The following is a 26,311-nucleotide window of genomic DNA, read 5'->3' as shown; positions in this document are numbered from 1 at the left end:
ACTTACCGCTTTTGGTGTCCTGGTACATCTGGAATAGGCGTAATGCCATCATTTTTTAGGACTGCATGGTCAATTGGCACCTTCTCCCACCGTCCATATGCGTGGCATATACGAAGATCCCATTTGAAAATAAACATATCACACCCAAGAACATTATGCCTGAAATTATTAACAAGGATATGCCGTGGGCATATTTTGATGGGGCTGCACCGAGGCAAGGCTGTGGGGGGGCATTCTATTTCATCTATCATAATCACACTATTTTCACCTGAGAATGGGACTTGGTCTAGGCACAAATAACCATGCTGAACTAATTACTCTGAGACATCTCCTCTATTTTGCTTTGTCCAAAAACTGTCGGCAACTTCAAATTTTTGGGGACTCAAAGATTGTGATTGATTGGGCAAATAACAAATCTATCTGTCGTGCATATTCATTGAAACATATCTTGGAAGAAATTGTTTTTCTCAAAACACATTTTGACCAGATCACTGTTTCTCACATCTACAGGGAAAGAAATACAACTGTTGACCGGCTCTCGAAAGAAACGGCAGATCGACCTCTAGGAGATTGGCTAATCGAGGAATACAAACCAGATGGGATGCATAGATTTTTTCATCGACCATATATTGATGGCCTCCCACAGGGGGGCAATGCCCCCATCTAATTTTTTGCTATGCTATGATATTTATTGTATATAACAGACACAGTACAGATAGTCCTTTTTTGCTCCTGTATAGAGGATACACTCTTACAGTTCTGCTTATTTTGTTTTTTTGAGACATTGCACTTTCTCTGAGGGAAATTATGAATTCTCTTTCTTCGGAAAAAAACTACAACAACAAATAAAAATAATTAAATGTAGCCCAAAATACATATTCAATATATGGTAACTCAAAACCCGTTCTCCTAAGATCATTCTATGTTTCAATTATTTTTGTAAAGCTTTCCATAAAGCATTACTTAACCTGTCTATAAATATAGATGATCTGAAAATATAGATAAAAATAATTGAAATGCAACTCCACAAAAACATATTCCTATATTGACAAATGGTAACTCAAAACAACTGACTACAACAAATAAACACTAGCATATAAAAATAATTAAAATGTAGCCGAAAAAACATATTCAATATATGGTAACTCACAACTAATTCTCCTAACAATTCTATATTTCAATTATTTTTGTATAAAATATCCATAAACCATTACTTAACCAGTCCATAAATATAGATTATCTGAAAATACAGGTAAAATAATTAAAATGTAACCCTAGAAAAATAGATTCCTATATTCACAATTGGTAACTCAAAACAAATAACTACGATAAACAAACAACTGCAAAGAAAATAATTGAAAGGTAACCCAAAAAACATATTCAATATATGGTAACTCAAAATCATTTCTCCTAACAGAATTCTATATTTTTGTGAAAGTTGTCCATAAACCATTACTTAACCGGTCCATAAATATAGATGATCTAGAAATACATATAAAAATAATTCAAATGTAACCCAAAAAGCATATTCAATATATGTAACTCAAAACCAGTTCTCCTAACCAATTACGGCACCAAACAAACCATATATCTAACTCAAAACCAATTCTCCTAACCAATTACGGCACCAAACAAACCATATATCTAACTCAAAACCAATTCTCCTAACCAATTACGGCACCAAACAAACCGCAAGCAAAATAATTTTTCCTATTTCAAAAGTACATTGGATAAAAAAATAAAATAAAAGATATCAATGTAAGCTGGCAAGGTATTCCACCATTTTGCATAACTCATCAATAGGAATGGTCATGGCAGTTGCAATTTCGCTCATCCTTTGGCCGTTGAGATCCAGAAAAGACTCAATCAAATCGCCATCCAGCAACTGTTTCACATTTCTTGTGTGACCAGTGTTGAATGACCTCCACTGCTTATGGTTTAAGCCTCCTACTCCTCTTATCAACTTCACAAGATGCATTTGCAGCTTTTGAAGAATTTGATATTGCTCCTCTGGAAGTGATGCGATAAGACCAATCATACCATTAGTTGTTCCAAATATTACTGTAGGAATGGTATTGCCATACAAGGGCAAGGGCTGAGCTAAAGATGCACGCCTGAACTGGTTAACAAGAGCTCCAAGATGGTATTCACCTTCAAGCTTCAATTTTCTTTCCTCTTCCGAATCAATTGCAGCATCGTTCTTTTTCTTCACCACAAAAATGTTGAAATCCTTCTGATCTATACCAACGTACGTATCATCATCCAGAAATTCTACAACAGTCATGTAGTTTACACTATAATCATGAGCCTTTTCTTCTAATATGCGTCCCCTCTCATCAATATTCTTGTATACCAACAAATACATAGATTGTACATAATCACCAACTAAGATAAAATCCCCACGAGTTTTTACACAGTGTGCAAGCACATGCCCGGGATGTCCACATTCAAACTCCAGCTCCCTAGAAACATCATCACGGATCATCCATTTGTACAAGTCAATCTTTTCGTTGATTCCTGCAACTAATTTTCCATTAAAAGCATTGAGATTGTATACAGCTCCCTTTGTCTCCTTCTCTGTAACCAGATGCAGTTGTCTGTTTCCAACCGAAAAGACCAAAATTCGGCCCTTCTTACATATATTTTCCTGATCAGGATACCGATAAGCTGTCCCAACACAACAATAGACAGTGTTATGATCATCTGTAAATGAGCAACTGAGGATTGAACAACCTTCTTCATACATATCCAGTGGATATGATGAAATATTTTCAAATGTCTTTTCATCTAAGAGACGAATGAAGTGATTTTGCATTTCATCATAACCATACTTCATGCTGCAGATGGCAAATGTTCCAGACTTGTCTTGATAGCAAATACGATATGGTTGTTCCTCCAGATGAACTGATGAGATGTAAATATTCTGAATATTATCGATTGAACCAAAAGAAAGCATGTCTTCCTTTACAACCACAATGTTGTTAGGGAAAGATTTTGAATGGAAAGAACACATATGATTAACTTTTCCCACACTCACATTACTATACGCCAACCTCAGGTTACTACTGCAAATAACTGCGGCCCTGTCACCTAACGCTAACACATGCGTTGCATTCTCATGACGAAAAGTCCTCAGATTTATTCCTTTGGTACCCAAGGAAATCTTTTTCTTTTCCCCATCAGAAAGCTCCCCACTGCTCACGTTCAATGTTAGGTTATATAAGTGCCCATCCCCAAGCCCACACAGCAAGTATGAAATCCCTTCAAATTTACAAAATAAAACAGACCGGGCAACAACATTCTCGGCAAATTGGAGACTTTGAATGAGTTTCAGATCAGAAAGAGAATAAATTCTGATACTTTGGTCTTTCCATAGTCCAACAGCTGCCAATTCACTCCGTTTACTATCCTCACCAATAGGAGTTATGTCCATGCAAGATACATCATACTCAATCTTTTTATGTCCCTTCAGTGTTAGGGATCCCTCTCCAATTTCCAAGTAGACAATATTACACCCTCGAGTGGCCAACAAAACCTGGGTAGCACTACCTGTGGCTACTATTATAGACAATCCTGTGACAGTGGGGGCTCTCCATTCAGACAATAGCTGTCCAGAAGACGCACTCATTAATCTCACAGAACTTGCTGTTACCTGAACAAGCTGGTCATGAATAGCATCTTGACAGAATAAGGAAGGAGCATGAAGGACAAATCCTTTTATTTCATGTGTTTCTTCTAGATCATCATTTGAGTTAATGGCAAGTACACGAGTCTCACCAAGAAAGCTCAGCACCAAATAAGTGTCGAAATCGTCACGAGTTGAAGAAGCTCGTAATGGCCACATTCCCTTTACATCTGCAAACTCTGCAGCTGCATGCTCGTTGATTCGTATGCCACTCCTGAGAATGCGAAGGCAACCATCGTTGAATCCTCCAGAACAAGTCACGACGTGTTCTTGTCCACCATGATCAACAACACAAAAGTCCACGATTGGACCAAGGTTAACATATGTTTCCACAACTGAAAATTCCACTGATCCATATTGTTGGGTATTTTTCGATGGCGAAAATACCAAAACGAATCAAGCAAATATCACAGAGCCAATGCTTTGTTCCATTTGTTCCAGGACCTTTGCACAGCGAAGCTATTAAAAAAACAAAATGACTCATAACAGTCCATTACACAGCATAAACATTTTCTATTGCTTAAAAACAAAAACTGTTACAACTTTCATCCTCTACGCAGAGAGGGATTCACTGGAGAGACTCTGTCTCTCTCTCACTTCGGTCTTTCACTGCTGAGGGTATTTACAAAACAGTGTCAAGCTATCTCTTGGTTTTGCGTTGGCAAACCAATACAATACATCCCTGTTTTCAAATTCTTTTCGCACTGCTGTGCGTTCAATACATTTCCATGAACAAAAAAAACGTGCACAGGGTCAACACCATTACAATGCACCTCTGTTTTACAATGGCGAGCAAAACCATTACATCCCTGTTTTTGTTTTATCGCACTGCTGTGCATTTACAAAAATCGCACTACTGTGCGCAGCCACCACATAACACCATTACATAAAAAAATTGTGCGCAGGCACAATACATACTGCAACCAGGTCCACTTACACACGCTAGCTTACATGACCATATATAAAAGCATATAAAAAAAATATAGGACGAATGCCCCATAACCATATTAAATGGGCCGCCACCTAATTCCACGTAAAACCCATAAAAACCATTACTTTTCCTCCACGGCGGTCAATTAACAAAACGACAAAAAATTCATTTTGACGCGGGCGGGGTCGGCTGACGTCACTTCGGTGCCACGTGTTGCCACCTCATTCGTCGGGCCTGGTCGATAAAGTCCACGCAGCTTCACGCAGATCCGAGCCTCTTGACCCGATCAAACGGAATTCGCTCCCCAAGGTCGCACAAACAAAACGAATTTTAGCGTCCGGGGAGAGGGCGGATTTGGTGTTGTACAGGGGACGCGTGGCGCATCCTGATTGTGTCGGGTCCCCCTTCATGGATACCGCCTTCTGCGAATGGTGGTGCGGGGAGACCGGGCCGGTTTTCCAAAACTGCCCTGCGCTGTTGAAATTACAATTTAACACTCCCCTTTAATTTCAACTGCTGGGCATTAGGACATACCCAAGCACTTCCTCACATAGAGGGATTCCTCAGTACTGCTGTTACAAAGATATCTTCCTCACATAGAGGGATTCACCAACTGCTTCTGATGCAGTTCACAAACAAACAAAGTTGTCTTCCTCTTGATAGAGGGATTAACCTGAAACTGTGCTTAAGAGCACCTTCCTCATGACAGAGGGATTCACCATTACAATGTGCTGAAGAGCACCTTCCTCATGACAGAGGGATTCACCTGTTATAAAAAAACATCTTCCTCTTAACAGAGGGATTTACCAAACAATGCTAAAGAGCATCTTCCTCTCAACAGAGGGATTCACCAAATGACTGCTTCAAATGCAGTTCCAAAACAAACAATCATTGCACTGCTGTGTGTGCAAACTCATTACAATGTTCTTTTATGTTGCTGCATATTCTCTGCTGCACTGTTGTGCCATCTTCTTTACTGTGTCTACCCCACACTGCTGTGTTACACTTGCACTGCTTGTGCACTTTTCAAAGACAAATACTCTGTCTTTTCTGGAACAATTACACTGTCCCAACTTACAAATTTACACTGTTGTGTGTAAATATTTCTTACATTCACTGTTGTTGCATATATTGCATTTCAATTCAATGAACAACACATTCATTACAGTTACATATACTGCTGTAAAGAAAAAAATTTCTTTTACATGTGCTGTTGTCCATTACCTTTCATTTCTTCAACAAAACTTCATGCTGCTGCATTTTCTTATTTGCATTGCTGTGTGCTTCTCCTTCTTGCCATCATGCTGCTATCCATTACCTTTCATTTCTTCAACAAAACTTCATGCTGCTGCATTTTTCATATTCACTGCTGTCCATACCCATAACCATAGACTGTCATCCCTGGGTTTTTATTTGCTGCGTTGCCTCTGCAATTTGCACTGTGGCTGCCTTTTGTTTCATCATACTGCTGTGTGCCCATACACTAACTCTTTACTCTCCATTACTTGCACATAGAGAGAAATCATCCTCACGCTGTTTTGCGCTGCATTCTCCACACAACAAAAAAAAGATTAACACGGGCTGCTGCCTTTTCTTTTTACACCCTTGCTTCACACAATCTTAGTCTTCATTCAATTTTTTTACACAATGCACTGCTGTGCAGTTCCTTTCATTTTTCTGCTGCCACACACATTCTCATTCACCCATGTGCATTAAAAATCTGTTGTCCCTGTTTTTCTTTATGCATTTCTTTGCATGCTGCATTGCATATGAAGAAAAACATTACATTTTTCACTGCTGTGTATTGTACTCACTCTGCTGTGACTATGTTCTCTCACATTACATAGAAGGAAACTACCTTCCATTGCTATGCATTTCAATGCATGTGCTCCATAACAAAAAAATTCAAAACTGTTGTTCATTCTAATCCATGTGCTCCAAAAAAAATTTCCAAACTGTTGTTTTATGTTCTGTCTTCCCACTACTGTGAGGGTCTCCATGCTCTGCATACTCCTTATTGCGCCGCTGCACTTTACATTTGAGCGCTGTCCCATTTTCTTCTCTGCTCTTATGGCAGATTTGATTTCATGTCTTTCCTTTATAAAAAGAAGTCTTCATTAAAGAATGACTGTTAAGACAGTTCAGCAACAAAAAATTACAAGCTCCCCTTTAATGTATGCTTGTCTTCTCTTTGGCAGACTCTTCTCAAAATAAATTTAGATCAGTTGGGGAGTTCAAGGGGCTTTCACACTGTATTACCTTCCTTCTCCATACTTTTGTAACTTTCTTCTTTTGCATGGGTCTTGCTTGTGTAAGAGCCCATGTCAAGTTACAATCTCGTGCCATATGCCCAATGTTATGACACTTGAAACATTCAACATTGTTCATGAATAACATTTCATGATTTCTTCTAAAATTGTTTCTTGGAAATTTTCGGAGACCACAACATTTATCTTTATGAAATGCTCTACAGTGTTTTGCCATATGACCAAAGTTTGAACATGCATAACAACAACCAAAAAATGAACTTTGGTACCTGGGAGATGGAGGTTTTCTTGATGCACTTCTGAAGCCTTGCTGCCTTGAGATTCTTTGATGATAACCATTGCCTCTTGCCTCTTTGACATCAGCTACATTTCTTCTTGGAGCTAGTTTTCTGCTTGGAGCAGGATTTCTTCTATTGCAGCCTTCATTTTTCTCCTTGCCTTTGCTGGAACTAGGAGCATCACCATCTCTTTCTGGCTTCTTCACATCTCCTTTGCTTAAAGCATCCTCATCCTTGTTTGAGGGTTCACCTACATACCCAAGTCCTGATTTATCAGATGGAGATCTGTGATAGCTGAGCATGTCATCCAAAGCTTGAGAGCTCTTCATGATCTTGTTCATCCCTTCAACCTTCTTCCTGAGGAGGACAATCTCTTCTTCTAACTTTTCACATTCATTATTTTTCTTTGCTAGTTGTCCCTCAGTTTCTTCCTTGCTACAAGTAGCTTCAGCTGCCGCTACTTTAAGAGAGATGATGTCTGTCTTCATTTTGGAGATTTCTTCATCTTTTGCTTGACTGCTCTTCATTTTCTTTTCAGCTCCTTGTGCCTGCTTCTTGGCTTCTTGTAGTTCGGACTTAAGGGAGGAGACCTCTACCTTGTACTGTCCAATCTCTTCCACAAGCTCATTCACTCTCATGTGCCTTTGTTCAAGTTGACATGTCAAGGCATCTTCCTGCTTCTTTGCTTTGTTCAACTGATTTGTCATGGATATGACTTCTTCATGATGTTTCCTCTTGCATTGGTCAAGCTCCTTCTTAAGCTTGGCAAGCTCTTCATCCCTTTCTCTTACTTGAAGCTTGATGAGGTCAAGCTTTTCATTCTCAGCTTCTATGATGGGTTCTTCTTGACTCATTGTCATGGTCAGTGCTCCCTTTGCATGAAGGTCATGCAGTCTGTCCCATATATCCTTTGCTGATGTATATTTTCCTAGATTCCTCTTCACAGAATCAGGGAGTCCATCCAAGATAGTCTTTGCTGCTTGTGCATCATACTCCATGGATTCTTTATCCATCTTGCTATCATCAATCACTGACTCCCAGACTTCAATCCCCTCAGACATTAGGAAATCCCTCATCTTTATTTCCCATACATCAAAGTTTCCATCAAACTTTGGGGTTTCAAACAAAATGTATTCAAATAAATTGTCTTATATTTTAATAGAGGAGGGAGACACATTTTTAGCAGGCTTGGAGGCTTTCTTCTTTGACCTCACCATTCTTATCTAGGTTTTAAATACTTGACTGTGTTTTTTTTAAATCACTGACTGTTTCTTCAACAGTAACACAAAGGAAAGCTTGAGGAATACCTTAATGCTTTTGGCTGAGGCTTCACACTGCTGGAGAGGTTTGACTGCTGTAACAACACCTTCCTTCAGCTTCTTTGAGTCTTCAAAGAGCATGGACTAGCTCTGATACCACTGTTGGGTATTTTTCGATGGGGAAAATACCAAAACCAATCAAGCAAATATCACGAAGCCAATGCTCTGTTCCATTTGTTCCAGGACCTTTGCACAGCGAAGCTATTAAAAAAACAAAATGACTCATAACAGTCCATTACACAGCATAAACATTTTCTATTGCTTAAAAACAAAAACTGTTACAACTTTCATCCTCTACGCAGAGAGGGATTCACTGGAGAGACTTTGTCTCTCTCTCACTTCGGTCTTCCACTGCTGAGGGTATTTACAAAACAGCGTCAAGCTATCTCTTGGTTTTGCGTTGGCAAACCAATACAATACATCCCTGTTTTCAAATTCTTTTCGCACTGCTGTGCGTTCAATACATTTCCATGAACAAAAAAAACGTGCACAGGGTCAACACCATTACAATGCACCTCTGTTTTACAATGGCGAGCAAAACCATTACATCCCTGTTTTTGTTTTATCGCACTGCTGTGCATTTACAAAAATCGCACTACTGTGTGCAGCCACCACATAACACCATTACATAAAAAAAATTGTGCGCTGGCACAATACATACTGCAACCAGGTCCACTTACACATGCTAGCTTACATGACCATATATAAAAGCATATAAAAAAAATATAGGACGAATGCCCCATAACCATATTAAATGGGCCGCCACCTAATTCCACGTAAAACCCATAAAAACCATTACTTTTCCTCCACGGCGGTCAATTAACAAAACGACAAAAAATTCATTTTGACGCGGGCGGGGTCGGCTGACGTCACTTCGGTGCCACGTGTCGCCACCTCATTCGTCGAGCCCGGTCGATAAAGTCTGCGCAGCTTCACGCAGATCCGAGCCTCTTGACCCGATCCAACGCAATTCGCTCCCCAAGGTCGCACAAACAAAACGACTTTTAGTGTCCGGGGAGAGGGCGGATTTGGTGTTGTACAGGGGACGCATGGCGCGTCCTGATTGTGTCGGGTCCCCCTTCACGGATACCGCCTTCTGCGAATGGTGGTGTGGGGAGACCGGGCCGGTTTTCCAAAACTGCCCTGCGCTGTTGAAATTACAATTTAACACATATATAGAATCCAGGGGAAGATGCAGTTTGACAAGTTGTGAATCTCCTTCATCAGACCCAATGTACACAAATCCATTCTCTAAATAACAGATTGTTGAAGCAACAAATGTGTCACCTAGCAGATCTATATTGAGGCCAGTAACCGTTCCCTTTTCATGAATGAGAGAAAGCAAGTGAAGGTGACCCATGTGGTCACCGAGCAGATATTGAGAATCACAGACTTTGGCATAAGCCTGAATGATAGTCATTGAGTTGGGTGTGGGAACAACTTTGAATACTACAGAGGGAGAGGGACTAAAATAAGCAATGGTCTTCTCACCAATAATAATAACACCTCCAAAAGGCATGGGAACAGGTATTAACATACGGGCACCATGGTCTAAATTGGGCACAGACCAGGGCATCTCCTTAAAATCCCTGCCTTTTACATCCACCTCATATGTTCTTACTTGCAGTTCATCACCATTCATACAACTGAGTTGTTGTTGGTATAGCACAGCAATTGTGGGCTTTGAACAACCATACAAGAACTTGATATCCACAACTTCAACAGTTCTGTCCAACATGATATCGACAGCGTGTGTAACTCCTGCAACACCATCATATGCTATAATTCTAAATACGCCATCAAAGAGGTGGAGTCCAATGACTCGACAATCCGGATCAACCATACCAATCTTATGTCCACTCTTGACAGGGATCGCATTAAGATCCCAGACATTTGCGACAGCCCTGGTAATAAGCTCACGGTCCCCGTTATTATTCCACTGAACAACACTCAACTTGTATTCTTCTGTGAAAATAACAAGAGAATCCTGCTGCTCCCCAGCAGGTCGGAACAGTTCAAGCGCTGGATTCGGCCATAGATTGGTACTTGTAGAACTTTTTGTAAACCCTGAGAGGAGAGAGAATGGATCTCAATCCAGGTGCTTTTTGCAATGATGAGATTAATGTCGCAAGGACCAGTAAAGTTGCCCACGCAACAATGAGTCACAACAGTGGGCTTATGGACACTTACAACGTAGTTCCACATATTCATCTTCTACCCCTTGAAAAGAGCTAGCCTCGGGTTAACGGCAACAAGTGCTTCTGCTCTCCTAATTCGGCAGCAACAAACGACTGAACCTCAAGAAAATTTTCCCGAGGCAGCAACAAACTAGTGAACTTTGAGAAAGAAAATTCTCCTTCCGCCGCAACAAACCAGTGAACCTCAAGAAAGGAAGTTTTCTTCCATGGCAATAAACCAGTGAACTCCAAGAAGCACAAACCCTTTAGATATATATATATATATATATATATATATATATATATATATATATATATATATATATATATATATATATATATATATATATACAATCTTCTCTAAGGAAATGCCCACATTTGAGGAGTCACACCGACGATTCAATTAATTGGGCATTATGGCCTATAATAGTAAGGATATGTATTTCTTGTAGTCTAGCATCCCCGCCTATATTATCTAGGAGGTTGATAGTTTTTATTTAAATTATTAAAAAAAAATCAAATATTAAAAATTATTTTAAATAAATAGATAATTTTATATTTTAAAAATATTAATTATATATATATATAATTTTTATTAATTCTTTAAAAATATATTTTTTATTTTAACTATAAAAATTGGCTTGAAATTTTTAAATAATTTAAAATTTTTAAATTTTCTAAAATAAAATTAGAGGTAGGTTCAGGTGGTCCACTTTAACTATCTTTGCCCTAAATGAATTTAAATATAAAAATGGTATGTCCACTTTAACTATCTTTGCCCCAAATGAATTTAAATATAAAAGTTGGTTAATCAGTGGACAAATTCAACTACATTTTACTTAAGATTCTCTTTCAAATAGGTCTTACGGTTATAGTTTCTCATTTTTTATGATTACTTTTGACTTTGGAGCTTTTCCTTTGGGTTTTGGTTCATTAAGGATTGACTTTGTCTACTTAGTAAGTCACTACATAGGATAATTTTAAATCTAGATGTGTATTAGAATGTGGATTGAGTGATAATATCCTTTTTATAAATGAGTAATACATTTTTAAGTTGAATTTTGCTAATTAAAATTGTCTCTATTAAAAAAAAAAACATTCATTTTAAAATCTGATTTTATTCACTTGTTAAGTCACTCCATAAGGTAATCAATACAATCATATAAATTAAATGGTCAGTAAATGTTGAGAGATATCAAATCATAAAATAATTAATATATACATTTCAAAAAATATGTAACAATATTATTAACCATGGAGATTCACCTCCACTTTATGAGAGAAATTTGTAACTTGTAAATAGTCTTTGCTACAATACCATGCGCTAATACTATGGGTTGTCAATACCACATGCCCAATATATATATATGACTAAATTTGAGAGAAATCTTATCTTTTTATTAGTGATTATTACTAATAATATTCTAACATATTTCATGGATATTAATTTATACCATCCACCTAATAGCTACTTGATAATTAAATTAAATTTGTTAAAAATTGATAAGTTTGTTAATCAAAACATTTTCTCCATTAAAAAAGGCTTTCGTCTTAAAAGTGGAGTAAGTTCATTAATCAAAACATTTCCTCTATTAAAAAAACATTTCACCTTAAAGGTTGACTTTGTCCACTTATTAAATCACTCCAAAAGATAATTATAGATTTAGGTACATATTAGAATGTGAATTGAGGGATAATCTCCTATCCCATAAACATATTTCCAAGTTGAAGTATGTTAACTAAAACTTTGCTCTCATTAAAAAAAATAGTTCACCTTAAAGGTTGAGTTTGTCCACTTATTAAGTCACTACATAAGATAATTATAAATTTAGGTGCATATTAGAATATGAATTGAGTTATAGTCTCCTCTCCCATTAACCAGTAATATATTTCTAAGTTTAATTTTGTTACTTAAAACTTCACCTCTACTAAAAAAACATGTATCTTAAAGGTTGATTTTGTCCACCTTTTAAGTCACTCCATAAGATAATTATAAATTTGGGTGCATATTAGAATGTGGATTAAGTGATAATCTCCTCTCTCATCCATGAGTAATATATTTATTAAATTGAAGCTTGTTAATTACTTTTTTTCCTCAACTAAAAAAAATATTCACCTTAAAATTGATTTTGTCCACTTATTAAGTCACTCCATAAGATAACTACAAATTTTGGTGCATATTATAATATGAGTTGGGCAATAATCTCCTCTCCCATAATTGAGTAACTGATGCAGCGAAACCTTTTTCTCTCCTTGTGGCGCCTTAGCACTTACTAGGTGATCCACAATCCTATACAAATTCCACAGAACATGACCCTTTGGGCAACTTTGCCTACGTTAATTGTAGATTTGTTTCCAATGACATGAACGCAAGGCGATCCAATCTAATAGTCCACCGTCATTGCAGGACCCCTCTGGCTTGACAATAATTAACAAAGGGGTTTGCTTTAAAGTGTGTTCACATTGGACAGCAAGGATGCAACACAATCCAAATGGATCGTCCATCCACGGGCCTAGTTCACCACGGGGGCACTCTATCCTATCACATTTTAATTGAGGGTGGTGTGTCCACAACCAAACTATGCCCTTGTGATGCAGGAGCATCAAGACCATTTTTTTCATTGTAAATATGTGATTAAAGGGGGTGTGACAAATTTCAATATTTTATTAATTAATTTGTTATTTTTAATAAAATAGGAGAAAGTGAGGATTTTGTAAATATTCTTTTAAGGAATATGAGAGAAAATAGAGTTAGAATTAATGAGGGAGCATAAGTTGGAATTAGTTCTAAGTCTTAGGGATGAGAATCTATCTTTTAGGGATGTTGAGAGATTTAGGGATTTGTTGAGATACTAAGGGGATTGAGCATTTAATTTAATGATATTTTTAAATTGTATAAACAGAAGAAGTTTTAGAGAAAAAAGAAGGAAGGAGTGTGAGGAGTGAGTGTGAGAAGTTCCGCTTGGGAGCTTTGGGCAATTGTAAAAAGGCCATTGACCTGAATATCTGGCCAAGTTTTCATATGTATAAAACTAGTTTTGTATTGTTAATGTGCAGAAGAATTGACTGTGTATTAATCCCGGTTGGCGTTTTGTGTATGGGCGAATTGATGAAATGCATATGCAATAAAACTTGTGTCTAGTCTTGGTTAAGCAGAATCGTGGTTTTCTGTGTCTATTTACAGCGGAACTATATTAGTGGGTCGGAATTGAAATTCCGTGGATTCATTAATCATGAACTAAAATTGTGTATAAGTGCTGACGCGCACAGGAATTAACTTCAGGGCGGTTATGACTATCATTGTCGCATGTGCTATCGCTTAGATTCAGGACAAGAGCACGTGGCATGTTCCTTATATTCCTGATGGAATACAAGGCTGCGTGCGGAGGTCGATTTTAAGGCTTTGTTTGGGTAGTGTTGTGAAATCGTATTGAATTGCAATGACATATGTGTTTATGGTATATATATATGCAGGGATATTAAATCGGTGGGCGCAACTGATGTGATGAAGCAGACATCCATTAATGATATGCGTGGTTGAAACGATCTCTGTCATAAAAACAACTCACCATCCTTGCATGTAAAGCTTACAACCGTCCGCGGATTTTGCCTTTTCACTGTGTATGTATTACATAATCTATATGCCTTATGCACGTGGTTCTACTGGAATAGAGGCAGCGACGGGTGAGCGTATGGAGGTGTAAAATAGATATATAGATGTGCTGTGCATTTGATTTATGATGAATCGTGGAAGTCAGAGCTTTGTTTTGCTGTACATTCATATTAAATGGTTGTGGACTGTGTTTTCTTAAATTCAATGGAGAGGACTTCGGGGAAACTTGGAGCGGAGTTAAATTGATTGTCAATTCAATTCAGAATTGTATCAAGTCCGAAAGTCCGAATCGGCGTTGTAGATCGGTGATGATTCACCTAACATTCAGTTCTGGCAATCACCGATTCCAATTTGGATTGGATCGAAACTTTGGAGCGGAGGAAAGGGCGAGACTTTGTTTTATTCTTTGAGTGCAATTATGGTTTGCACGCATCGAATGACAGATGGTGGACATCGGGTTTTTTCCAACACGCAAATATTGTTAACCATTGACACGTTGTGATTCCAAGTGATTTTACATCATGTTATGATTATGAGTTCGTGGCGAAAGGGTTACGGTTTTGGCACTTACGAGGAGCTGGAGTTCGGTGGTTATCTTCTGCGTTGAAATTAAAGTTTGGAGAACATACGGGGCCGTGTTGTAACCAGCGTATACATATATATCAAGAAGGTGAATATGCGTGCGGTCAGTCCATAAGAGGGGTAACGCCGGTCCACAACCTACGCCATATCGTCATATCTACATTGTGCGCATATTGAGTACGTATGGTTAATAACCAACTGAAGATTGCCATTTCTATGCCTGGTGTATATTTACTTGTGCCGGAAGCTAGATTGGTATAAAATGAAACTATAATTCTGTTGATACGCTCCTTATCTTTGGTAAGCTGGTGCATGTATTCCGATGTTCCATATGTTGTTTAAAGTCAAGGCGATATAAATATACTCTCGAGCTTTTGCTTAGAAGCCAGATCTTAACCAGCGCCGGTACCAAAGTTTGCTGTGGTAAGTGGGTATGCGCATGGCCTTGGTTCTTTAAGAGTTTCTTGAAAAACATTGTGAATAACGAGTATGGTTATCATAGCCGTGTATTTAAATTCAAGCATGGGTTTTTTTTTGTCTTGAGATTACAACGATTGAAGTAAGCTTTCAAATTTTCAAGTGTACACCCTGGAGTGCATTGAGATGCATGGTTTATGTGCACGGTTGAAGAAGATCCTGGTAGTTGTGGCCTGGGAGAGGTCTGGGCTGCGTCATTTTTGGTATCAGAGCTGGAATAGCTCTGTTTGAAGGATGAAGTTTTTTGTTTTAGTAACTACATGTGATAAGATCAGATTTTGAGACTGATGAATTTTGCAGCACAGAGATGCCGTGCAGGTGGGAGATGAAGCGAGATCATGCAAGATCTTAGAAGGTGAAATGATTTTTTTTTTCTGATTTGAAATTTGTGATGAGAGTTCTGGTTGCAGAGAAGATGGCATTGAACCTGGCATTCAGCTAAAGGCTGAATAAGGAGGACAATTGCAGTGTCCTGAAGAAGAAGGTGAGTTGAAGAGATAGCTTGAGAGTGAGCAGAGGAGAGTGCTCAAAGAGGTTCCGGAGGCAGTGAACCAAGTACTTACCAAAAGACTGAGTGAGGAGAGCTTGGTGAGGTAAGTGGCGGCAAGACAGGAGAGCTTGTTGCAGAGGCTAGTGCAACTCATGGCAAGTGAGAAGATGATCATGGAGGATCAAAGAAGAGGTTCAGAGGAATGCCATAGCAATGAGATGACTGCAGAAGTCAGAGAAAGAGAGATTGTAGTAATGAAAGTGCAATTGCAGGTACTAGAGGAATGGCTGCAAGAGCAGGGAAACCAGAATAGAGGATGGATCTTTCTACTAAAGGGAAAGAAAGTGAAGTGGCAGAGGCTACATCAGAAAAGAGATCAATAGATAAATATGGAGTTGACAGAAGAGCTGAGAAAGCTCGAGCAGATAATGGATGTACAATTGAGACGTGAAGAACTCAGAGCAACTGAGGTGGAAGAGGAGGTTTCTATTGATGAAACAGAGGAGGAGATCATTGATGGTTTCTTGAATTACTGGGCAGATCCAGATCAGCTGGATAATGTGAACTCTTGTGTTTTTATACCTGACAGTTGTGATGTGATTACAGGTTTTGTTGAAGAAGAAGTTCATGTGAATGAAGAAGATGATCAGCTGGAAGAGCTGGTATATGAACCGACGATTAAAGCTGTTGAGACTTGTAGTTTTCAAACTGACAAGTTGTGTATGCATGCAGGGACTGTAAGTGATGGTGATGTTATGCTTCAGCAATGTCACAAAGAAATTGCATTGCTAGAATATTTGTTGAAAAATTCGGAGTATGACAGGGAAATGGTAGAAGAAAGAGTTCAGTATAGTGAACGAGTGTAGAAAGATATCATGGAAGTAGATGATGTGGGAGAAAGACTGGTTGACAGTCTTGAGAATTCTTCAGAGGATTCTTTGGGCAAAGAGAATCAGCATACTGATGTGCTGGTTGAGATGGAAAATTCAGGACAGCATACTGAAGTGCTGGCAAAGGAGGACAAGGCACTGATGCCTTCTGATTTTTATTCTAACAAGTGTTTTGTGAATGCAGGTATTGTTGCAGAACATTTGACTCAATTAAGAAGTCAAATGAAGGAAGAAGAAGTTTTCTGTTCTAGAAAACAAGAGGGCATGGATGATTGGGTGGCAGTGAAGACTGAACAAGTCAGAACAGAAACAAGAATAGAAGCAAGAAGTCAGCAAGTGACAGTACAAACTGAGCAAGCCGTCTTAGCTCAGCAGGCAGCAAGAAACCAACATCCGGGAGATTTAATAGACCGTGAGATTGAAAGTATCAGAAGACTGATAACAAAAGAATCCCGGAAGAAACCAGCAGTAGCAAGGAAGAGAAGCAGCAGCAAAATGAAAATAGAGACAGATTGTGAAAGTGCAGCAAGTGGAAAGTTACAACACAAGATATGGGATCCAGGCATACACAGATCCAAACACATGATCAGGCGATCATGTTTAGTTTAACGTTGGGAGTCTGATGCATGTTAGGATATTCCGACACATAGGATGTAGTTAAGTTCAACTTGGTCTAGTATAGAGTTAGGTTAGAGTTAGGTAAAGTGTGTTTCTTTACCGTTGTACATTTTGTAACTTACAATCCGACGGTCACGATATGTAGTGATCTGACGGTTCACTCTCACCTCGGTATTACCGACACTTGATCCGTGGCTTGACACCCGATTGGTCCATGAGTTCTATTTAAAGCGCATGGAGGGTCATTGTTCGGGTAATCCGTGCATGAGAGAAGCTTATGTAAAATTTCATTCTTTGATTAATAAATTGCCTGTAGTACCCACGTTGGGACAGGCTGTGGACTGTTTCCCTCCTTGCACTCTGAGGGTTTTAACCATGTCAAAAATACTGGTGTATTGATTTGAGATCTAGTTGTGAGCGGTGTCCTTTTGGTATTCTTTCTGTGGAACTTACCCTGTAAATTCCTACATGGTATCAGAGCTATTTGAGGGCCACGTCCGTTGGTGATCCAAATCTGAAGCTGGTAGAACTGCATGCGGCTGTCGTTTCCTAGATCTGTTGTTTCTGACTGCTTTCGGGCCGAGAGGACTGCTCTGTTGCGTTCGGAGCATCTGTTCTAGTGAGGAACCCCTTTCGTTTCACGCGAAAAGGTTTCCGGTAGCCCTAACTGAGTGTGAGAAGTTCTGCTTGGGAGCTTTGGGCAATTGTAAAAAGGCCATTGACCTGAATATCTGGCCAAGTTTTCATATGTATAAAACTAGTTTTGTATTGTTAATGTGCAGAAGAATTGACTGTGTATTAATCCCGGTTGGCGTTTTGTGTATGGGCGAATTGATGAAATGCATATGCAATAAAACTTGTGTCTAGCCTTGGTTAAGCAGAATCGTGGTTTTCTGTGTCTATTTACAGCGGAACTGTATTAGTGAGTCGGAATTGAAATTCCGTGGATTCATTAACCATGAACTAAAATTGTGTATAAGTGCTGACGCGCACAGGAATTAACTTCAGGGCGGTTATGACTATCATTGTCGCATGTGCTATCGCTTAGATTCAGGACAAGAGCACGTGGCATGTTCCTTATATTCCTGATGGAATACAAGGCTGCGTGCGGAGGTCGATTTTAAGGCTTTGTTTGGGCAGTGTTGTGAAATCGTATTGAATTGCAATGACATATGTGTTTATGGTATATATATATGCCGGCATATTAAATCGGTGGGCGCAACTGATGTGATGAAGCAGACATCCATTAATGATATGCGTGGTTGAAACGATCTCTGTCATAAAAACAGCTCACCATCCTTGCATGTAAAGCTTACAACCGTCCGCGGATTTTGCCTTTCACTGTGTATGTATTACATAATCTATATGCCTTATGCGCGTGGTTCTACTGGAACAGAGGCAGCGACGGGTGAGCGCATGGAGGTGTAAAATAGATATATAGATGTGTTGTGCATTTGATTTATGATGAATCGTGGAAGTCAGAGCTTTGTTTTGCTGTACATTCATATTAAATGGTTGTGGACTGTGTTTTCTTAAATTCAATGGAGAGGACTTCGGGGAAACTTGGAGCGGAGTTAAATTGATTCTCAATTCAATTCAGAATTGTATCAAGTCCGAAAGTCCGAATCGGCGTTGTAGATCGGTGATGATTCACCTAACATTCAGTTCTGGCAATCACCGATTCCAATTTGGATTGGATCGAAACTTTGGAGCGGAGGAAAGGGCGAGACTTTGTTTTATTCTTTGAGTGCAATTATGGTTTGCACGCATCGAATGACAGATGGTGGACATCGGGTTTTTTCCAACACGCAAATATTGTTAACCATTGACACGCTGTGATTCCAAGTGATTTTACATCATGTTATGATTATGAGTTCGTGGCGAAAGGATTACGGTTTTGGCACTTATGAGGAGCTGGAGTTCGGTGGTTATCTTCTGCGTTGAAATTAAATTTTGGAGCACATACGGGGCCGTGTTGTAACCAGCGTATACATATATATCAAGAAGGTGAATATGCGTGCGGTCAGTCCATAAGAGGGGTAACGCCGGTCCACAACCTACGCCATATCGTCATATCTACATTGTGTGCATATTGAGTACGTATGGTTAATAACCAACTGAAGATTGCCATTTCTATGCATGGTGTATATTTACTTGTGCCGGAAGCTAGATTGGTATAAAATGAAACTATAATTCTGTTGATACGCTCCTTATCTTTGGTAAGCTGGTGCATGTATTCCGATGTTCCATATGTTGTTTAAAGTCAAGGCGATATAAATATACTCTCGAGCTTTTGCTTAGAAGCCAGATCTTAACCAGCGCCGGTACCAAAGTTTGCTGTGGTAAGTGGGTATGCGCATGGCCTTGGTTCTTTAAGAGTTTCTTGAAAAACATTGTGAATAACGAGTATGGTTATCATAGCCGTGTATTTAAATTCAAGCATGGGTTTTTTTTTGTCTTGAGATTACAACGATTGAAGTAAGCTTTCAAATTTTCAAGTGTACACCCTGGAGTGGGTTGAGATGCATGGTTTATGTGCACGATTGAAGAAGATCCTGGTAGTTGTGGTCTGGGAGAGGTCTGGGCTGCGTCATCTTGCCTAAAACCGCCTACATATTTCATCTTCACTACATGAAACCACCTTTGAGATCCATTCTGAAACTTTCACGGGAGAGGTATTTTAGCATGCGCCCAAAGAAGTTGGGTTTCATTCATAAGGAACTTCCTAATCATTTTCGACACCACCCCCTCTCAATCTCTCAACAGTTCTTCTCGACATTGTTCATTTACATATAATTCAATTAAGACAAATTTCAATATTTTTCGTTGTTTATAGGAACTAATGTAACACAGGATAAGACATGTGATATGTTATGCTCTTGACCTACGAGAAGATACCAGAATACCAAATATGCGAAGAAATATACCCAGAACACATAACAATAAGAAATAACATCATGCATTTTATTATTCAAAAATGAAAGCAATGTTCACTTGCCTCTTCGAGGGGGCAACCTCCAATAGAGCTCGGCTTAATTACAAAATAAGACACGACACTCCTCGAGGGGAGTTTTTATCCTTTATATAGGATTCATACATGCAATACCATGGGTCAGTACCATGGCTCTTATTAACACCATCTATCTAATACCATGGCCCATTTGCAACTAACTGTGGTCCCTTCTTAAATGCGGGTCAACCACTTACAATTATTAATATGGGCTTTATTGACTCTTTACTTAATTATAACTATGACTCGACCCTATTACATAAATAAGGGGGTTAGGGTTGGACCCTAACATGCCCTCCCCCATAAAAATAGCCTTCTCCTCAAGGCTGAAGCTGTGGAAACTGCTGAAGGGCAGTGGTTGGTTCCTAGGTCGCATCTTCTGGAGAGGTGTCTTTCCACTTGACGAGGACTTCCTTGATCATGCAATTGCACAGGTGCCATTCTCGCGTGTTAAGAACCTGTTCAGGTTGGAGCCAGATTGAACCTTCTTCATCCAATTCCGGTAGACTGGTTTGAATTCGGCAATGGTTCCCAACCACTTTCTTGAGGCATGAGACACGGAAGACTGGATGGATTTTTGCAGTGGGTGGCAAAGCTAGCTTGTAGGCTACTTCTCCGATGTGATGAAGTACTTGATATGGTCCGTAGAATTTTGGATATAATTTCTGACAACCCTTGTCTTTGAGGGTTGTTTGCTTATATGGTTGCAACCTCAAGAATACCTTATCCCCTTCTTGAAATTTGCGTTCTTAACGATGTTGATCTGCCTGTTCCTTCATGCGATTTTTTAGCTTGATGGAGATTCTCTCTGAGGTGGGCCAACATGTTTGTGCGATTTTGTAGGATTTGATCCACTGCTTGTACCTTTGAGCATCCCTAGATATAAGAAGTAGGTGAAGGAGGGAGTTGACCATATACTGCTTCATATGGAGTCATCTTGGTGATGGCATGATAGTTAGTGTTATACCACCATTCGCCTAGAGGTAACCACTGTACCCATAGATGTTGTTCTTCTGAAGTGAAACACCTAAGGTAGGTCTCTAGACATTTCTTGACTGCTTCAGTTTGACCATCAGTTTGGGGATGATAGGAAATACTGAGTTGTAGTTGGGTACCTTGTAGCCTGAAGAGTTCCTGCCAAAAGTTACTGGTGAAGATCGGGTCACGATCAGACACAATGGAAGTGGGCATGCCATGAAATTTGAAGATCTGGTCCATGAAAGATTGAGCCACCAAAGTTGGTGTAAAAGGATGGGGTAGGGCGCAAAAATGAGCATACTTAGAAAGTTTTTCCACAACCACCATGATGACTGACTTGTTGCCTGAATTTGGAAGACCCGTAACGAAGTCCATAGAAACCTCCGTCCAGATTGAGGCCGGGATGGCCAATGGCTGTAATGTGCCTGGGGATTTGACTGTTTCTCCTTTTTGGCGCTGACACACGTCACACTCAACTACAAAAGTAAGAATTTCCTTTTTCATGCCTATCCAAAAGAATGAACGTTGAGTGCGAGCATAAATCTTCTGAAAGCCTGAATGGCCTGTAGTGGGAGATGAGTGCAACTCCGCCAAAATGCGACTTTTGAGGGTGGATGTTGGTGATATCACTACTTTGTCCTTGTAGCAAAGAATCTCATCCTGCCAAGAGTAGCCCGCTGTGGAATTCGAATCCGCCTACAATTTATTAATGAGTTGGGAGAGCAAGGGATGTGAAAACCATTCCTTGCGAGCCTCTTCAATCCATTCTAGAATGGGAAGGGAGATTGCGAGCAGGGTGCTTTCCTCCTCAAATTGGCGTGATAAAGCATCTGCTACGACATTTTCACGCCCTTTCTTGTAAATTATCTCATAATCATATCCCAAAATTTTGGCGAGCCATTTATTTTGTTGTGGCAAGGATAGATGTTGCTCCAAAAAATATTTAAGGCTTTGATGGTCTGTGCAGATTTGGAAACGTTGCTCCAATAAGTATGGTTGCCAAGTATCCACTGCATGTAAGATGGCCATCATCTCCTTCTCATAGGTAGATTGTCCCAGATTTGTCCCACTTAGTTGTTGGTTAGTGAAGGCCAAGGGTCGACCTTCCTACATTAAGACCGCCCCAATACCCGTACCTAAAGCATCACATTCAATCACAAAAGATTTGGTGAAGTCAGGTAGTGCTAATACGGGAGTGGAACACATGGCATGTTTGAGAGCTATAAATGCCTGTTACGCTTCATTATTCCAGAGAAATGAATTTTTATTGAGAAGGTGAGTGAGGGGTCTAGCAATGCGACCATAATTGTGGACAAATTTGTGATAGTAGCCTGTGAGACCCAAAAATCCTCTCAAGCTCTTCAAGGCCTTTGGTTGAGGCCACTCCTGCATTGCCTGGATATTTTTGGGGTCCACCCTGACACCTTCACGCCCCACAATGTGGCCCAAATACTCAACTTTTTCCATGCCAAAATAGCACTTAGACATATTGACAAATAATTTATGCTTCCAGAGCAGTTGCAAGAGCAGATCTACATGCTGGAGATGTGTTGCTCAGGTGAGGTTGTAGATGAGGATGTCATCAAAGAAAACAAGGACAAAGTTTTTGAGATATGGTTTAAGCAGGTGGTTCATGAGGCTATGAAAAGTGGATGGGGCATTACAAAGACCAAATGGCATGACGAGGAATTCATAATGGCCTTCATGAGTTCAGAAAGAAGTCTTTGGAATGTCTACTTCTTTCATGCAAATTTGGTGATAGCCCGAGCGAAGGTCGAGCTTAGTAAAGAATTGAGCCCCATTTAGTTCATCCAACAAATCATCAACAACCGGGATGGGAAATTTATCTTTGACCGTCAGCTTTTTGAGGGCCCTGAAGTCTGGACACATACGCCATTCCCCATCTTTCTTGAGCACCATGACCACAGGCGATGAGTAAGGACTAATGCTAGGACGAATGACGCCTGTTTCGAGGAGTTCCTTGATGATTTTTTCAATTTCATTCTTTGGGCAAACGGATATCTATATGGGCACACATTTGGTGGTTGTGCCTCTAGGACCAAAGTAGTGCTATGATCATGTTCCCCTCTTGAGGGTGGAAGCTCATGAGGCTTGTCAAAGATCGGCAGATGGTTGTTTAAGATTTGTTTCATCTCAGGATGAATATGAATAGAAGTGGGTTCGAAGGCCTGGATGGCATTAAACTGGGCTATAACTCCATGGTGGCCCTTTTTTAACAATTTTTCCATCCTATGCGAGTTGATGATAGAGGGAGCACCCGCCTGGAGTCCGCGGAGGGTATGTGTGTGGTTATTCTGCTTAAAGCTCATATATAACTGCTGGAAATCCATTGTGATTGGGCCGAGTGTTCGGAGCCATTCAGCACCCAAGACAATGTCACACCCACCCATGTGTATGGCAAACATGTGGGTCTTTAGTTGATAATCCACCATTTGAAGTTTGACATTTTTATAGTAGCCTTCACATTTCATTGTCCCCCCATCAGCAATTTGGACCTGGAAATTAGAGACTGCTCTGACAAAAAAATGCACCGCTTCAGTGACTCTTTGATGGATAAAGTTATGTGTGCTGCCACTATCAATCAAGACTACTACAAGGAAATACTTAATGAAACCTTTGATTTTGAGAGTTTGGGGAGAAGAAATCCCTGCCAAAGCATGAAGCGAGATAACTGGTTCTTTAGGTGTAGCTGGGAGCGCATTTTCCGGCCGGTTGTCCTCATCTTCCTCCTCTAGTTCCTCAAATGGTGGGGGCTTCCTCCGATGAACTGTGATCAGTAGCATCAATTTGAAAGAATTTGGGTTCCTTTCATTTATGCCCCGGGGAGTATTTCTCATCACAGTAGTAATACAATCCTTGCTTTCTTCTTTCCGCCATTTCCGCTAGTGACACCTTTTGAACCTTAAGTGTTTGGGTAGTGCTTGGAGCCTGGGTGGGGCGACCCTTGGCTATGAAATTCGGATGAGTCGACTGGGCCGCTAACGCGCGTTCTACTTCACGAGCTATCTTGCAAGCATCCAGCCATGAGATTAGGTGTTGCAGTCGGACGTGGGCTTGTATGGCATATTTGAGACATGATCATGTATGTATAGGGGAGGATTTTATCCCTTTCTCCTATCCTATGAAGGAATGAACAGGAAGCATCTCTACATTGAAGTTCTGAAGGCCTTTTTTAGTCAGTTGTTGCTCTCGTAACTGTTATTTTAGGACGCTCGTCCTCCAACCTATTGTAAATTACTTCCAAAGATGTTGCGCCTTGAGCAGCATCACAAACTATATCAGCAAAGATAGGAGCCATCTCTGTAAACTCAGCTTCAACAATGGTCTGTTTGCTCTGTTTCTGCATCACCTTTCTTAGGGACATGTCTTTTGTCGCTTTCTTGAGATAGACAAAATATATCAGCACAGAGGATATATAGTAATTAAGATTGAAAGCTTATGTGAAATGGCTTTGGATCATGAGAAAGGTTTTAATGAGATACTCGATTATAACTACCCATAACCAAGAAAATGATTATCCTTCCTCAGGCCACTAAATATTTAATAACCTATCAACTCATTTGTTTTAGCATTTAAAACATAATTATTCCACACACTTTACCGGACTTAATCGCACATCGCCATCTTAAAAGGGATACAGTATAGTGTTACCAGATGTATTAAGCATAATGCGATTGCGGAGATTGCAATATCGCATTTCACAAATTGTTTGTGGTTGTTCTAATGGCTTGGTCAAGTTTCTCACAAACTATGCGAGTGTGAAATGACAAGGTGATTTTATCGCAGCAGGAAACCTAATCACATATCGCACTTTTGTGAAGGTTTTTTAACATGGTCATGTGGAAAAGTGTGATTTACGATCTGTGATATGGATTTCATCCTTAGTTAGTTTTGCAAGGTTTGGCTAGGAAATTTCTTAGAATTAGGGTTTTATTATCCTAAGACTAAAAATTTAAAAGGGTCCCCATTTACAATTCTAATCCTAGCTATTGTTTGTTGTAAATGGGGGGCTGTTTCGTAGTACAACAATTGGTGATTCACTTGGGAGAACCAATTATCACTGAGTAGTTTTCTAAAATTTCTAAAAACTTTCAAAGTAATTAGGGTTATAAGAATAATGATTACATGAGTTATAAAGTAAACAACATGTCTATGGAATCATCATTACTTGCTCAACTTATTTACTTAATTACTTTACTCTTGTAATGATAGAAGTATAAGCACTTGCATCAGCTAATAAAGTTTAAAGAAATATAGTAGGTGTCTTTTGCAGATTAGTTTTTTGTAGTTTACTCATTTACCACAGATAGAGCTTTTGTTGCCAGCAGGCATTCATATCCTCGACATGGTTATCTTTTAACCAACAATGATTCATTGTCCCACCTATATGAATTTTCAAATCTCAAAATGATATTCACTTCGACCTTGTCCTCTTTTTCCTTTTTTGAATGTAATTTTTCTCTTTTTGGTTTCTTAAAAGACATTGTCTAGGCGTGGTAACCTACTAATGACAATGTCATTCATTGGTTGTAACTAAACTGAACAAGCTGGCTCTTGATGAGACCCCTTGTCTTCTGATCGAGGGGACCATTAGCTAATACCATGTTTGGTATGCAGTATTGGTAATATCAATTTAATCACTTCCCTATGAACGTGGAAAACAAGCTCGTAATGATACTTTTTATCTTTTAATTTTTTTTTTATATTTTAGAATTATATTCTAAAAAAGGAAAATTTTAACAGATGGGATGGATCATTGGCTCTTTTGAGAGTTTTGGGTGATAATGATAGAGTTTTTAAGATGTTGATCTGCAAAAAGCCTTACTAGGTTAAAGATTCTTTTTTTCACTAATAATAAAACCCTCATATTCTATAAGGATAAGCGTTTGTTCGTAAAATGAATAATAATTATTATCAGAGTCTATAGTGTCATAACATAATATTGTTTTTTTCTAAATGGTCTTATATCCCCCGC

At 39.3% G+C, this 26,311-nt stretch overlaps 1 protein-coding gene across 1 annotated transcript; it reads right to left on the bottom strand.

The window, feature by feature from the left end:
* Window positions 1-1,753: 1,753 nt before the first annotated feature.
* Window positions 1,754-10,691, bottom strand: LOC149146991 (DNA damage-binding protein 1-like). Its single transcript, XM_089444551.1, is given in 3 exon segments — window positions 1,754-4,050; window positions 9,666-10,505; window positions 10,508-10,691. Coding segments are annotated over 3 exon segments (3,321 nt in total).
* Window positions 10,692-26,311: the final 15,620 nt, after the last annotated feature.

The sequence above is a fragment of the Pinus tabuliformis genome, chromosome 9 (assembly GCF_031772625.1).
Source record: "Pinus tabuliformis cultivar Carrire ecotype Pingquan chromosome 9, CPIR1, whole genome shotgun sequence".
Lineage (NCBI taxonomy): Eukaryota > Viridiplantae > Streptophyta > Pinopsida > Pinales > Pinaceae > Pinus > Pinus tabuliformis.
The sequence above is the reverse complement of the archived record's forward strand: the minus strand, read 5'-3'. Positions and strand labels throughout refer to the sequence as shown.